The sequence below is a fragment of the Camellia sinensis genome, chromosome 5 (genome assembly GCF_055761805.1).
Source record: "Camellia sinensis isolate YWXY chromosome 5, ASM5576180v1, whole genome shotgun sequence".
NCBI lineage: Eukaryota > Viridiplantae > Streptophyta > Magnoliopsida > Ericales > Theaceae > Camellia > Camellia sinensis.
In genome coordinates this window covers 108,871,310-108,887,385 of record NC_138965.1, presented here as the reverse complement: position 1 = coordinate 108,887,385, position 16,076 = coordinate 108,871,310, and the positions used below count along the sequence as shown (strand labels likewise).

The 16,076-nt window shown below is 40.6% G+C and overlaps 1 protein-coding gene across 1 annotated transcript; it reads left to right on the top strand.

The window, feature by feature from the left end:
- The first annotated feature begins 9,079 nt into the window (after nucleotides 1–9,079).
- On the top strand, nucleotides 9,080–9,481 carry LOC145791607 (uncharacterized). The gene has a single exon (XM_082871982.1). It carries the CDS (start codon nucleotides 9,080–9,082, stop codon nucleotides 9,479–9,481), a length of 402 nt encoding a protein of 133 aa, XP_082728108.1.
- The last annotated feature ends 6,595 nt before the right edge of the window (nucleotides 9,482–16,076 follow it).

Sequence of the window (16,076 nt, the reverse complement as noted above, 5' to 3'; positions counted from 1 at the left end):
TTTCATTAAGGATGGCCAGAGAAAGTAAAGAATATACCCATGTGGTGCACACCCACATGGGGCTGCTTGAAATATGCAGCAGTCATATATAGGAAGTTACTGATGAAACTTATTGACTGCATTTGTACTTCTTTTATATTAGATCTGGAATTTTAACACTTGTGTTTTATGGTGTCGCCCTTTTACCTCATCCACAACTCTTTTTTATTTTTTAGGTTCAATGGCAAGGGATCCTAACTGACTTGCGTGCTTTTCAACTAATCTATTTCCCGATCTGGTCAAAGCCAAGCCATTTATGTCAGGACTAGAAAATTCACAAAAAAATTCTTTCTTGTAACTTAACTTGAAGAGTTGAACCTTGATCAATTGTGTGAAGAGAATACCCGCCAACCCTCCAACTTAGCTCATTCACAACTTTGCTTCCTTGGCTCTTGTTGTATGATTGGGTATTTGGGTTCGATTTTTTTTTTAACTGATTTTTTTCTTTAAGTTTAAAATAAAGAAAAAAAAAATTTAGAAATGTCCAAAAAAAATTCAAAAACAGTTGGCTTTTTTTTGGTTTTTTGTTTTTCTTAATTTTAACTTTTAAGATTTATCTACACAAGATGAGTAAAAAAAAATTTGACACAATTTTAAGAAAAAAAATCATTAAAGAGATTTTTTTTAATAAAAAAAATGTCACTTTTTTAGATTTTGCAACCACCCACTCATTACATGCATTTAACTGCACGCAAAGAATCAAAACGAATATACCCAAGAAGAGGGTAATATATGAATTAAAACGTACAGATCAATGCCCACATCAAATTCCTTTTTAATTGTTTGTGTTCTTGAAAACAAAATTTGTTTCGTTTTTCCTAGTTCATGGCACGTCAAATTCAAGCAACTGCTCTCATTTTTGTTGGATACATATATATATATATATGGGGGGGGGGGAGTGTTATTCGGGTGATTATTCAGTACTCCCGGAGTATGGACACGTGGTGCTCCATAATGTTTTGATTGGTGGAAAGACACAAGGGCGCACGATTTATGTTGGAGATGGGGGGACAACATAGGGCTAACTAATTGGTGATTGGTTTGGAGTATGGACACGTGGTGCTCCGGGAGTATTGAATAATTTCCCGTGTTATTCACGTATGCCCTTAAGGAATATGGTAAGCAAACTTAAAATAATTATACATTGTTTGTTATTTACAATTTTATGTGAGACGTATAATATTTTTAAACTTTTTAACATGTGTTTTAAAAGTACATATTAATAATATATATATATATACTATATTATGCGACCAATTTTTTCTGCACTATGAAAGTAAATGTTATGCGGTGCGCTTCTCTTTTTTGATTGTCTTTGACAATTGCAATAGGTATATCAATATATGTTATCTATGAAAAAAATTAATTTGACCCTATAATCATAACATTTCATTTTATCGTTGTTATCTCTAAAAAATAGACAATAGATACATTTTTTACCATTCATTTTTTCGAGATAGACACAATAAAATCAAAATGTTACTATTATTGAATCGACATAATTTTTTTTATGAATGATATACAACAATGGCCCTACAAAATAAACAATTCGAATAATCGAAACGAGACTCGTGATAGTCCTCATGAACCTTTTAAGTTCTCTCATATTGCAATGTAGGAGAAGCCCAACTCCAAAATTTTATCCTTTTTTTTTATTTATTTAAAAAAATAGAGTTTCATTGTCAAAATAGATCTTAATGTAAAAACTCTTTAAATATTAATTTGAGAATGCTAGCGACACCAAACTTTTTACCAACAAATCTACCAAATCACTCACATCCACACCCATGTAAGTGATTTGCTAGATTTGTTGATATTCCTAACATTTTTCTTATTAATTTTATTAAAAATCAATATATACATAAAAAATTATGAAAATTTAAAATTAGACAAGTTATACTAGGAATCCTTACATTTTGTTACTTGTATCATTTTGGTACTTATATTTTCAATTGACTTGACCCTTAATTTTAAATTTCATATCAATTTGGTCCAATTGATAACTCTGTTAGGATTTTTAATGAAAAATTATCACTAAGTTGATTGAGAATAAGTCACTAAATTGATTATGTTTATAATTTTATCCCTAAAAGCATGACGCATGGCGCTTATGTGCGCATTTTTCATAAAAAAAATATTAACAACTAGAATCAATTAGACCAATTTGAAATAAAGTAAAACATTTCAAGCCAAAATTGGTCAATTGAAATTACAAGAAACAAAATAATTCAAGGATCAAAATACAGGCACTAGTAATGTAATTTGCCTTTTAAAATTTTAAAAAATTAAAAGAATATTTTTATGTTATAAGTTGTGTGCTTCTATCCTTAGCGTGCCAAACATCAAAATGATGTCTTATGCCTATGAGATGTTGTTGATGAAGGGCATTTGGTCAAAACCTCAATTTCAAAAATCATTCTAAGATCTTATAATAAAAGGGTAAATCTAAAGTTGCATTCACATAATTTGTTCAACTTCCTATTCATGAATTTGAGTTGCCAATGACCAAGTGATAGGATATTTAACTCACACCTTAAGTGCTAGATTGTAATTTGAGAGGGGAATTTGTGCCAGACAAATGGGTTGAGCAAAACCTATGTGCCTTGACTTGGCAACTGTCCCACAAATTCCTCGGCAGATGAGATCGAGCCAAGTAGTGGATTTGAATCTTGGACCGAGGTAGTTGAAGCGAGTGTTGATTCTAGCTGAGCTACAGATCTTGGCTGGGCTACATCAGCGTCCCCCGAAATGGGGTTGAGAAGTGGTCAAGTTTATGTGATCCTCGGTCGAGCTACAAGTTGTAAAGGGTTGCATAAGGCTAACCAAGATGCAGGCCGAGGAAACTTGGCCTATGGAGTTGCTCACGATGGTCTAGCAAAGCTAGTCCGGTTCGCAAGATGTTAAGGCAGACTAAGCTATAATCAGCTCGGTGGATGTATGCTACGTAGACCAATTGGATTGGGAGAACCAGTCTATCGTACGCGTCAATATTGTTTGGAAGTTTAGCTAATGCTGCTTCGTAGTATTGACGTGTACATGTGTAAGGCAAAAAGAGAATAGTACGTCGTGTCCAAGAAAGAACGAGCAAGGTAGTGCACGCGCAAACTATATAAGCTTTGCGGCACCTCCATATAAAAGGTTTGTAACTTTGCTTACTGAGAGCTACCTTTGCTTTTATCTTTCTTCTCTCTAAAAGGGTGCTAACTTGATCATCGGAGGGGTTTTCTGGTTACACACCCGCCGAATAGCTCACCGTCATTGTGCTTTTAGGCTAAGCAACGTTATTCAAAGTAACTTGGAGCTTGGACACAAGGAGTACGGAAGTAAAGAGTATTTACTCCCCGTACAATCAGTGCCGTCTGTGGGAATCTAACATACGAAACCTTGTCATCCAAGCTTTTCTGATCACCTTACATGGCGAACAATGATGACATTTTGATGTCCACCGTCGATGGGATCATGCCAAAGTTTGTTCAAAGGCGCGATGACTTGCCTGCCGTTTAGACCATGGTTGGGTTGGAGACCTCCGTAAGAGGGTTACACGCAGATACATGAGATAAATGAACATGGAGTTCAAGGCATTCATAGAGCCCTAAAGGGAGCAGGCAATGGTACGGGTCTCACACATAGCACCTGGAAAGCAAGCTGAGAGACCAAGACGCCATCATCCGCAAGATGGCGACAGAGATGGAGGCCATGAAGTGCCAACTAAAGGAAAAGGGCGTTGTTGGGGTGGGAAACCACAATAAGAGCACCAAATCCCACTACTTTGGTAGTCCGAGTTGACGACCAACTCCTTCACTCTCTATCTCGAGGAGTTTTAGAGCCACCAACTCTGGCACACCAGCAGAAATGTCTAACACTCGAGATAGCAGTTATCATCCTTCGCGTTCATCGACGACATCGAGATACTCGTACTTCGCTCATTCGAAAGATCTGAGAGACATTTTGGAGGAGTAAACGTGTCAACAGGAAGTGCTAACACTACAACAGTTGGTCCTCGGAGGGCTTCCAAGTAAGGAGGTCATAACTCCGCCGCCACGCTTGGTGGCACACATGTCACTAGACAAAGACTTGGCGAGGGTGTGCGCCACTCCTTTTTCCCTTGAGATCGGGAATATACTGCTCCCTGTTAGCTTCCACCAGCCAAAATTCATGCTCTATGATGGAAAAAATGATTCATACATGCACGTGAGCCACTTCCGACAAGTCATGGCTGGCCATCGGCGGAACGATGCCTTAATGTGCCATATTTTTCTATCGAGTTTAGGTAAATTAGGCAGGAAATGGTTCGAGAGGCTGCTGGAGAAAAGTATCCAAAGGTGGCAACAACTGGCGGAAGCGTTTGTCATTAGATTCAAAACAAACCCCAAAACGCCCAAGGAAGTCGATCATCGTTTAGGAGTCAAGATAGAACCGGGTGACTCTTTGAAGGCGTACAACGCCAAGTATTTGAAAACTTTTAACGAGATCCTTGACTACCTGGCCAACCTAACAATCACCTAATGTAAGCTTGGTCTTCTAGTCAGACATAGACTCTGAGACTCGCTTATAATGAATCAACCGTCGACCATGGAGTTGCTTATGTAACGTATCAATGAGCACATCCGAGTTGAAGACGATACAGCTACAACTACCATGAAGGCAAATTCAATAGTAATGGACAAGAAAGTAATGGGCAAGGTTCATGCAATTGGCAAAGGGGAAAATCGTCCAAACAACCACATAAGAGAGCAAACTGTGGGAATGGCCGCAATAACAAAAGTCGCAACTCTGACTAGGCAAACTACCTTCGTGATGTTGCGGATGACACCAAGAGAAAGCTGACCACCCAAACTGCCATCACCACAGTCTTCAAAATCCTAATTTACCATATCCTTAGTGAGATTCGTGACGATGCATATGTCTGGTAGCCGGCTAAGTTAGGCGACTCCCAGAGAGGTTTTAATTCGAAGTACTGTTGCACTTATCATGACGAGCGAGGGCATCACATGGAAGATTACGTCCCTCTGAAATAACACCTAAAAGAGCTGGTGGCAGCTGGGCATTCAGACCGCTACATTGACGGAGGCGTCAAAACTGCACCCCAAGGTCAAGCGAGCCTAATAGCCTAGCCGCCTTAGACGCCCCTCCCCAAGGTATTATCAATGTAATCCATGGAATCATCGAGCCAGCACGGGTAAATGAGCTCAGATGGATGATTAAGAAAGCTGAACATATAAGGAAGGTTCTATTCGTTTAGCCTGTCGTGAAGAAGAGGAAGACCGAGGTGAAAGGTATCCTCACTTTCTCAAGTAGAGACGTGGAACGAATCGAAACCCCACACAATGATGCACTGGTCGTCACGCTGTGCGTCAAGAACTTCGATATCAAACACATTTTGATTGATCAAGGCAGCTCGGTCGAGATAATATATTATGATGCTTGCATGCAGCTCAAGTTAGAAGGCAAAGACTTAGCTCCAGCGACCTCACCTCTGGTGGGCTTCAACTCACAACCGGAATAGTCGATTGGTAAAATCATCCTACCGGTCAAAACGAGGTCTGTCGTCAAGCAAGTAGAGTTTTGGGTATTAAAAATACAATCAACTTACAACCTGATCCTAGGCAGAGGATCACTTCATGCCATGCAAGTGATGGTGTCAACTTACCAACAAGTAATAAGGTTTTCCTCTATGACTGAGACGATAGAGGAAGTATGGGGTGACCAAGTGATGGCCAAGTAATGTTTTGTGGCAGTAAACGGAAGCAGAGTAGCCAAAAGCTTCGTGCAAATGATTGAACGAGCAGAAGATCAAAATGTCCTAGATGATGTCGGTAAGAAAGCTGAAGATAAGGTCGTTGAAGACTTGGTAAAAGTAAAAATTGACGAAAATGATCCGAGCAAGTTCTTTTTGCTCAAGTCATCTTTGTCCACCCAAGAAAAATTAGAGATTATGAATTTCTAGGTGGCTAACATTGAAATGTTTGCATGGATGCCCTACGATATGCCTGGCGTTGATCCAGGCTTCGTCTGCTACCAACTCAATGTCTTTCCAGATACCCAACCAATCATACAAAGAACACGATGATCAGCACTTCATCATGCCAAAGTGGTGGTAGAAGAAGTTAAAAATTTGCTGGAAGTAGGGGCAATCCAAGAGGAGCATTACCCCCGATGGATTTCCAACATGATGGTGGTACCCAAGAAGAATGAGAAATGGCGAGTTTGCATTGACTATAAGACCGTCAATAGGGCTTGTCCTAAAGATAGCTTCCCATTAGTACAAATCAATCAATTGGTAGACCTTACGACCGGGCACAAGAGACTTAGCATCTTAGATGCTTACCGCGGCTATCACCAGATCGCCATATATCTACTAGACCAAGAGATAACTTCTTTCACAACCCCAAGGAGGTTATTCTACTATAAGGTAATGCCCATCGGGCTGAAGAATGTTAGGGCCACATTCCAAAGAATGGTCGCCAAGATGTTCGCTCCTTTACTTGGCTGAACTATGAAGGCGTACATCAACAACATAATGGTCAAGAGAAAATGCGAGGCCGATCACTTGATTGACCTAGCTGAGATGTTCAACATTCTTAAGCGGCATAAGTTACGCCTTAATGCGTCTGAGTGCTCCTTCGGCGTGGGATTTGGAAAGTTTTTGGGTTTCTTGGTGACCAACAGGGGAATTGAGGCAGACCCCTTCCAAATCAAGGCCATATAAGAACTTGAAAGGCCAAACTCAACAAAGGAAGTGTAACACCTCACCAAAATGGCAGAAACACATAATAGATTCATAAGTTGGTCATCAGATTGTTGTCGCCCTTTCTTTCAAGCCCTGAAGTCAAAGTTCTCATAAGACGAAGAATGCGACCAAGCATTGGCAGATCTAAAGACGTACTTGTCATCCGCTCCACTTCTCATAACGCCAAAGCCAAGTGAAAAACTCTTCTTTATTTGGCCGTCTCCCAGCACACCATCGTGTGATGCTTGTCAAAGCCGAAGGCATATAGCACCTTCCAATTTTCTATGTGAGCAAAACCTTGTTACTAGCAGAGTCAAGATACATGCCGCTGGAGAAGCTCGCTCTGGCACTCATGATTGCTTCTAGGAAGTTAGCACATTATTTTCATGCCCATATAATCATTGTGCTAATAGAATTCCCATTGAAGGCCTTGTTCGAAAGGGCAAACTTCTCTGGTCAAATTCTAAAGTGGGCAATCAAACTGGGGCAGTCAGACATCAAGTTCTAGCCTAGATCCGCCATCAAAGCCCAAGCGTTGGCCGACTTTGTTACAGAGTTCTCACCTAGGACTCACCCGGTTTGCTTGGTGGATCTTACCGACGCAATCGGACAAAAGAGAGTGGGCGCTGCAGCAATTACAAAGCCTACTGTCCCTCCATCCAATCCCACCAAGTCAACCGAACAAAGTGGAGAAGGCACTGCGAAAATCACAAAGCCTACAACCTCTCTAATCGATCCCAACCTACCAAACGAATAAAGCAGGACAAGCGTTGCGAAAGTTGCATGTCTGATCATAGAAAGACCGCAAATAGAACCTAACAATGTGTTGATGAGTTTGAAAATATCAAGACAACCTGCTGGACCCAACGACGCATCACTAGAGGAAAAGGAGGCCATACAAGTTGCAATCTACGATGACGTGCTCGAAATGGAAATAATTGAGCCGTCAAGCAAAGATCTGGACATTCAATCAGCTACGTCGAACAATACAAAACAAAGAAAACTTGAATATTCAAAAATCTCAAGATCCCTCAGAATGCTAGAAGCTATTTGTCAGGGAAATGCGAAAACTTTTGTCGATGGCGCTTCGAACAAACATGGTGTCGGATTGGGTATCGTTTTGATCTCACCAGATGAACTGACCATAGAACATGCAATCACACTTGGGCTCCCAGCATCAAATAACAAGACCGAGTACAAAGCACTACTAGCTGGGCTAAAAAGTGCGCTTCGACAAAGAGCAATCAAGTTAATGGTCTACAGTGATTCAAAGCTCATCGTCAACCAGGTGTCCGAAGAATACGAGGCCAAGGAAGACAGAATGGTCAAATACTAGACCCTGGTAAGGAAAAGACTCAAGAAGTTTCAAGCAATCAGAGTCGAATAACTTGGTCACACAAACAGCAGCCGAGCAGAAGAGCTGGTCGGTCTGGCTTCCATGGTCGACAAATCAATGCCTGGCTCCCTACTAATTGAATTCCTTCCAAGGCCTAGTATTGAAGAACCGAAAGTAGCAGAAGTACTTTATGCCGAGTTAGGGTCCACCTAGATGGACCCTGTCATAATCTTTCTGAATGACCGAGTTTAGCCCACCAACAAGAAAAAAAAAAACAAAATTTGGGCTAAGTCTAAGCAGTTTTAGCTCTCCTCGTTTGATGTTTTGTATAAGAAATCTTTCATTGGCCTATACTTGAAATACGTTCATCCAAGCAAAGTCGAAGTCTTTCTCTTGGAAAGCCATGAAGGCATGTGTGGAAACCACATTGGGGGAAGATTTCTAGCTTACCGTGCTATTTCACAAGGGTATTGGTGGCTATGCATGCAGGCTGACGCGCAGAAATATATGAGAAAATGTGAAAACTGTCAGAAGTTTGCATACTAATTCATTAACCGACCAGAGAACTCCTTCCCCTAATGAGTCATTGGTCATTCGTGATGTGGGGGTTAGATATATTGGGACCACTCTTAACTGCACTAGAGGTTAGATATATTGGGACCACTCTTAACCACACTATGCAACCGCAAGTTCTTTATCGTTATGACAGATTACTTCACCAAGTGGATGGAAACCAAACCTTTGGTGACCATCAAAGAAAAAGATGTGAAGAAGTTTGTCTAGAAAAATGTGATCACCCGATTCGGGGTTCCAAAGGCTTTAATCTCAGATAATTGCACTCAGTTTGATGAAAAACTCTGCAGGGGATTCTGCGAAGAATTGAAGATTGAATTTTACAATTTCATGCCGACACCCCCCAATCAAATGGCCAGGCTAAAAGGTCGAACAAGACCATTTTTTATGGATTAAAGAAAATGCCGAAGAAAGCAAAGGGAAAATGGACTGAGGAACTTCTTAATGTTCTCTGGGCTTATCGAACAACACCAAGACGTTTAACCGGGGAGACGCCTTTTGCCTTGGCTTATGCCATGGAGGCAGTCATCCTACTTGAGATTGGCATGCCTACCATCCGGAGCAAAAAATTTGAACCAGACCTGAATGTGGAAGTTATTGCTCTAAAGTTGGACCTCATGGAAGAGCAGAGAGAAAAGGCACTGATCCATATTGCGACATACCAATACGAGTTATCCAAGAATTATAACAAGATGGTTCATCCTAGACAATTCATGATTGGGGATTGGGTCTTGCGTAAGGTGATGGGTAACACCCTCGTATCGGGTGAAGGAAAATTAGGGGTAAATTACAAAGGATTTTAAAAGATCACCGATTTGGCAGGCAAATGAGCATGCTACTTGGAAGATTTGAATGGCCAAGCAATACCGCGACCATGGAACACGACCAACTTGAAGTTATTTTTCTTCTAGTTCAAATCTTAATGTAATTTTTCATTTTTTGATGTAACTTCAACTTTCGAGAATTGTTCGAAATAGTAGTTCGCTTCGTGTGCAAACTGTTCTATTTTGGCATCCTTTCATCTGATATAATACTGCGATGGAGGGACAATAAGTTGCCGGACCACTTTTTGTTGAGCTGATTTTGCTCAATTCCAAGCTTCTTGCTGAGCTGATTTTGCTTAGCAAATTGAGTTGATGTTTTGTTCAACTCAAAGCATTATGCCGAGCTGATGTTTTGTTCAACTCAAAGCATTTTGTTGAGCTGATCTTGAGCTGATGTTTTGTTCAACTCAAAGTATTTGCCAAGTTGATTTTGCTCGGCAAGTTGAGCTAATGTTTTGTTCTACTCAAAGCATTTTGCCAAGCTGATTTTGCTCGGCAAGTCGAGTTGATGTTTTGTTCAACTCAAAGCTTCTTACCGAACTGATTTTGCTCGGCAAGTTGAGTTGATATTTTGTTCAACTTCAAACTTCTTGTCAAGTTTATTTTGTTTAGCAAGTTGAATTGATGCTTTGTTCAACTCCAAGCTTCTTGTCGAGCTGATTTTGCTCGGAAAGTTGTGTTAATGTGTTGTTCGACTCAAAGCATTGTGCCGACCTGATTTTGCTCCGCAAGTCGAGTTAATGTTTTGTTCATCTCCAAGCTTCTTGCTGAGTTGATTTTGCTCGACATGTTGAGTTAATGTTTTGTTCAACTCAAAACATTTTGCTGAGCTGATATTTGCTTTACAAGCTGAGTTGGCGTTTTGTTCAACTCAAAACTCCTGGCCGAGTTGATTTTGCTCAGCAAGATGAGTTAGAGTTTTGTTCCTCAAACCCCTTTGTTGAGTTGATTTTGCTCAGTGAGAACTAAAGTTGTTTTGTTCAAAGTTCCCTACCGAGGTGTCGATGCTCACCTCAAAGTAAAAGCATGCATCAATTTGGAATCACAGATGGCAAAAGTTTATGAAATTTCCATTAATAGAAAGTTAAGTACAAAAGTAGAGGCATCGAGCCCAGTTACATCCATTACCAAACACAAAAGAAAAGGAAAAAAGATAAAAACAAAGAATTTAAACTAAGGGAGAAAGATCATCAGCAAAATCATCTCCATTCTCCTGTTTGGCCCCATACCGAGCTCCTTCTAGGCGGCATCATCCTTTTTTGCGGTTTCCTCATCTTACAGTGCCTTGAAAACATCCTCGGTATAGAAGGTCATGTAGTTCAGTAGGAAGTGAGGGGGATGAGTGGTAAACACCTCGGCCATGGGCCTATGTCCGAGCTTCTCACAAGCTGCCTCCTAGCCGAACTTGAAGAAGATGTCTTTGGTGGCGTTGGCCTACTTGATATAGCTCTTCTCGACCTCCTTGAAGCCCTTGTCTTTGGCTTTCCTTCTCGGTATCAAACTTCTCTTTCCTCAGCTTCTCTAGCTCAGCCTTTGCCACATCTCTATCTTTCTCAGTGCCACTGAGTTGGCTGAAAAGCTTAGCATTGTCAACGTTAGCCATCTCTAGCTCGATCTCTAGATACTTTCCTTCTGCCGTCCTATCAGCCACTTTCTGTTGAAGATTGACAACTCACTCCATACTAGATGAGTCTTCTGAATTGCCTATAAGATGAAAGTGTTAGAAAAGAAAGAAAAACCGAGCAAAAAGTTAGACGATTTTTGCAAAGCACTTATGTTGGACATGGATTTCACCGTGGATTTGACTATCCGGGTGTCTGGAATGTGGTCTCTTTGCATCATGTCAGCTGGCAGCAACAATGCCTTTGACAGGTCAAAGGCAATTAAATGCTCTTTGTCCCCATTAATGGAAGCATTCGCAGGGATAGCCTTGCCTCGGTGCTTCAGCTTGGGCTGCCAGGGGGGGTGTAGGTTCAACTTTCTCAGCCGCTTGTTTAGTACTCAGCTTGGCCACTAGTTCAGCTGAGGGATCAGTTGTGCGAGCCCTCTTGCCAGCTTTACACGACTCTAAAATGCTGGATTGGGCAATGGTGGAAGCCAAGGCCAGCATGGTTCCTGAACTTTGACCGACAATTGGCACGGGCGACGATGAACTGGTCGGTGGTTTAGAGGAAGTAGCAGTAATGAGGTTTTTAATCCTATTTCCTTTCACCATTTCCTCTTCTTCGATTAAGCATATTAGCGGCACGTCAGGAAGAGTTGGATTTGGCGAAGAAGAAGGTTCAGCAAGGAAATCAGTCACTTTACTTTTGCATTTTGCCGAATACTGATAGGTCGGTACATAACCAAGGAGATCATGGTTACTATGCTTCTTGTACGTTAGCGGGGCCCTCACCGCATCTTTGTTCAGATAAGGATATAGGGCTTGTAGCTCAGTAATAACTGCGAAAGAAGATTAGTTAGCTCGGAATAACAAATACCAGTTAAAACCATCATTTGTGTGGCCGAGTGTATATTGGCGTAACATCTCAGCCAAACCTAGATTCAAGTCTAACGTGCAGTTTAGCTCGGCAACTCCGTTTATTATTCGAAAAGTGTTGATGGATACTTGTGTGGGGCACAACCCGGTTCGTCTTAAGAACTCACAGATCAAGGGTTAAGCCAGGAAATGGAGTCGTCCTTCTACTATGGACATCATGGTGAAGGGGCAAGCATTCTCTCTGCCATAAAGAAGTATCCCTTCCTTGCTGAGCTTGAGATGTATGCCGGTTGGAACGTCGTAGTCCTTGCGAAACTCAATCAGTATGCCCGGAGTGTTTACCAAGAAACGATAGCGCTGCATAGAGCCTAGTGTAATCTACTCGGCAGAATGTGTTGGACTAGTTATGATCAGCAACTATTTGGCCTTTGAGAGTGCTTGTGTTGGTGTGCCTAGTCTTCTAGGACTCTGTATGGTGGAAAACCAAAGTTAAGTGCAAGTGGTAGCACAGGTGATCTTAGTTTTTGCTCAATCGCGCAGATAATCCGGGTATTAGCTTGGTCGTGCGTAACATCTAGATGTTACCTTTGTTGTGCAGAAGGCTGTAATCTAGCCTGGTCGGCCAGCTAAGCTAGATTTTAGCTCGGTCGCACAACTAAGTTGGGTTTTAGCTTGGTTCTATATGATATCGTTGCAAACTCCTGGTTTGTTTGGTCCTAGTCAATTTTTAGATCAAAAAATGAAATTTTGCCTAGTTTGGCCCAGATCCTCCCATGTTCATCTCAAAAGATGAACAGTACGTTCAAGGATGAAGAATCAGAGACACTTTAACACTAAAGATGGTATGAAACCATAGTTTACCCAAATTTTTTTAATGGTTTAAGACGCTATTACTCTATTTTGGATGCAGGTAACACAATGGGCGCTCAAGAATACGAAGAACTTCATGAAGAATAATAAAGAATACTAATGGATATGAAAAACTTACGGGTTAGAGCTCTAATCGACGCTCCAATCGGTGAAAAATGCTCCAGAGGTGACGACGAAGTAGAATTCACAAAAGGAATGCTTCGATTTGGGCACAAGATGCAAGAAATCAGGGATAGGCGCTCTAGGTCACTGAGTTTTTCGTCAGAAAAGATGATAAACAGTGAAGACGAAAGGGTATAAGTAGTGACTATATATGTAGAAGGTAAAATAGTGCTGTAGACACCCCATTTTTAACTGTCCTCAAGATTTGGACGTCATCGTTTGTGCACTCAGTGATTGTGCTTGTTTGTGTTTGTTTTGAGTGCCTGAAATCCTCGTCAGAACGCCTTGTCTTTAAGCCTCTAAACCTTGATGTTTTGTGCATGTTTTTGGACCAAGAGCTTGTTGTCTCTTGCCTGGAGGGGAGGGTGACCTGTCGGCCAGCCCTGGGACCTACTGGCCATGGATTGTTGTTGTCGACCACCAGTGGTGGCCGACGGCCATTGGTCTCCCTTTTTCAAATATTTGTTTGCTAGCTGTGCCAGCTGTTGCTCACTGAGCTGCATCTTCATACACATGTATGGTAGGATGTATACAAGCTTAAACCTTGTTTTTGTATATATAGGGGGTGTCCTCTCCCATTTTGGAGGGTTAGACATTTCAGACCAAAAATCTCTCTCTCTCTCTCTCTCTCTCTGGAACTCTCTCTCTCTCTCTTGTTATTTTGTGCCTTAAAGTCTAGTTTCTCTACACTTTTGCACATCAACCCTTAACCAAACACTCTCACCATTGAGTTGAGGTTACTTAAGGCCCTCTTTGAGCTCTAGAAGAGGATTTTGGTTTGATTTTGGCTTGTTTTGTTGCTCTAAATTGCATCTTGTCTTCAAGAGGTAGAATACTTGTATTTTAAGCTTATTTTAAATACTTGTTTTGCCATCTTTGCATACTATTTTTGAGATGGTTTTGAGCTCTAAAAACTCTATTTTTGTGGTTTAAAAATGGTGGTTTGAGACTTATTTTGAGTTAGGGGTAGTCCATCATTCTTGTTGCTTAATTGTTAAGCTTTTGTGCCATCTTTCAAGGCTTTTAAATCAAAATTTTTTGGGCCTTTTAACCACAAAAATTCAGAGGTTTTTCAGTGACAAAAACCTTTTTTTGAAGTCCAAAATTGGAGAGGTTAGCCTCCCCTCCTTGTTGTCTTGCTTGCAAGCCTAGTTGCCTTACATGTTAGCATGTTTTTATAGCCTAACTTAGCTTTGGTCCAGCATGTTTTTGCTATTGTTTCGACTTGTTTTATCTTTGTTTTGGGCTGGTTGAGTCCTTTGAGCCTTGTATGGCATGGTTGTAGTGTTTATTCCTTCATTAGCTTCGTGTTTTAATGCTTTAATCATCATTCTTTTGAGTTAAAAGCATGTTTTAGGGTTATTTTGCACTCCAGTTCAGCACTAAAATCTCTGCAATCTCCCTCAATTCTTCACTTTTTTGTTTACTTTGAAAGTAGTTTTAAACCACTTCTTTTCTTAAGTGTGAAATTGAGACATTCATGCTTAATGGTTTAATCCCCTCAGGGGTTCATTACCAACGGCATGAGGTCTCTTTCATGCCCAAGGCACTTGTGGTTTAAGCCCTCTTTCCATTAGAGGACACTCACTTTTGGACTTAACCGATTAAAGAATTGATTGGGAATCTAAAATGAGTAAACAAAACATGACAAGCAAAAGAGGCAAGATAAGCATCTTTCATGTTGTATTGCTTGTGTTCGGATCGGACATTAATTCGAACACGAGAAAAATGGGACATTTCATACTCAAAGTGATGAAATGTGTCGTTTTCCTTAGTCACCATCACCCTTGATCATGCATGATAGGGTGGTGGTCTTTTTAAGTCTTGTTTTGCGCTCATTAAGCTTGTACAAGCTTGGTTCTTTAGCCATCATGCATGAAAAATGTCCGATTGATGGTTTGAGGGCCAAGAGTTACACTTCTTTGAACTTGTGTGATGATAAGAAGAGTAACAGTACAAACAAACCTTGAGAATACACTATTTTGTCTCTGTTTGCTCTCTATTGTAGAAAAAAAGGAAGTTCGAGGCAGGGGTAGCCAACCGGCCACCAACAGTAGCCGACCGGCTATCAATGAAGAAAGTTGCTTAGTGTGTTTCTGAGGAGGAGCAAAGGTGTTCTGGAAGTTGATGCAATTTACAGTGATCAAAAAATGTGCAAACAGAGGATACAATGGCAAGGCAGTGGCATTTTCGGGTGGAGAAGCCGAGCATGCACGCATCCCTCGCCCCTCGAGGACATTTACTTTCTTTGCTTAATTAGTTAGTTGTAGCTAATTCATTCATACAAGTGTTGTAATTACTTAGTTAATTAATTCGTTTTGTAATTAATTAGCTTAATTCGGTTTGTAATAATTAGTTAACTAGAATAGTTAATTAGTTTTGAGTTTTGTAATAATTAGCTTAATTAGCATAGCTAGTTAGCTTATTTATTCGGACCCTCCTTCGCGAGGGCGTAATGTTGTAATAAGTGTGCGTACGTGTGTGTATGTCTTCCAACCCCACGTCTTTTCCCCTTTTATTTAATCACTTTCGATGGTTAGATTAGAGACATTTTCGATTAGCATACCTTATGCTTGCATGCTTGCATCCATTCATTTTGTCTTACATGCACCGAGGCTCGGCGCATCATTCAAACTACATTGCAATTTCAATATCTTCTTTGAATATGTGTTTAATCGCATGTTGTTCAAATTGAATCATATGCCATATTACTAGCCGAGCCTATTAATTGCATGTGTTGCATTAGGCATCTTGTATAGTTAGGATCATGCATCTTTCTAACTAGTTTTTGTTTTGATTTGGAGTACTTGGTGAGTTTTATGCTTTAGCATACTTTCATGAGTGTGATTGTCATATTGCCATATCTAGCATGCTTGCCATGAGGCTATGTGCTTAAATGCTTAACTGTATGAATGCTTGTGGATGAAGGCTTTGTTGTTTGAATTGGAACAATTCAATGAATGTGTGTTTTAAGAACACTTTGTTAAAGTGGCAAATCATGTTTTAAGCTCACTACGTTTGGTAGCAAGTTCGCATTTTTAAGCCCACCTGAGGGTGGCAAAT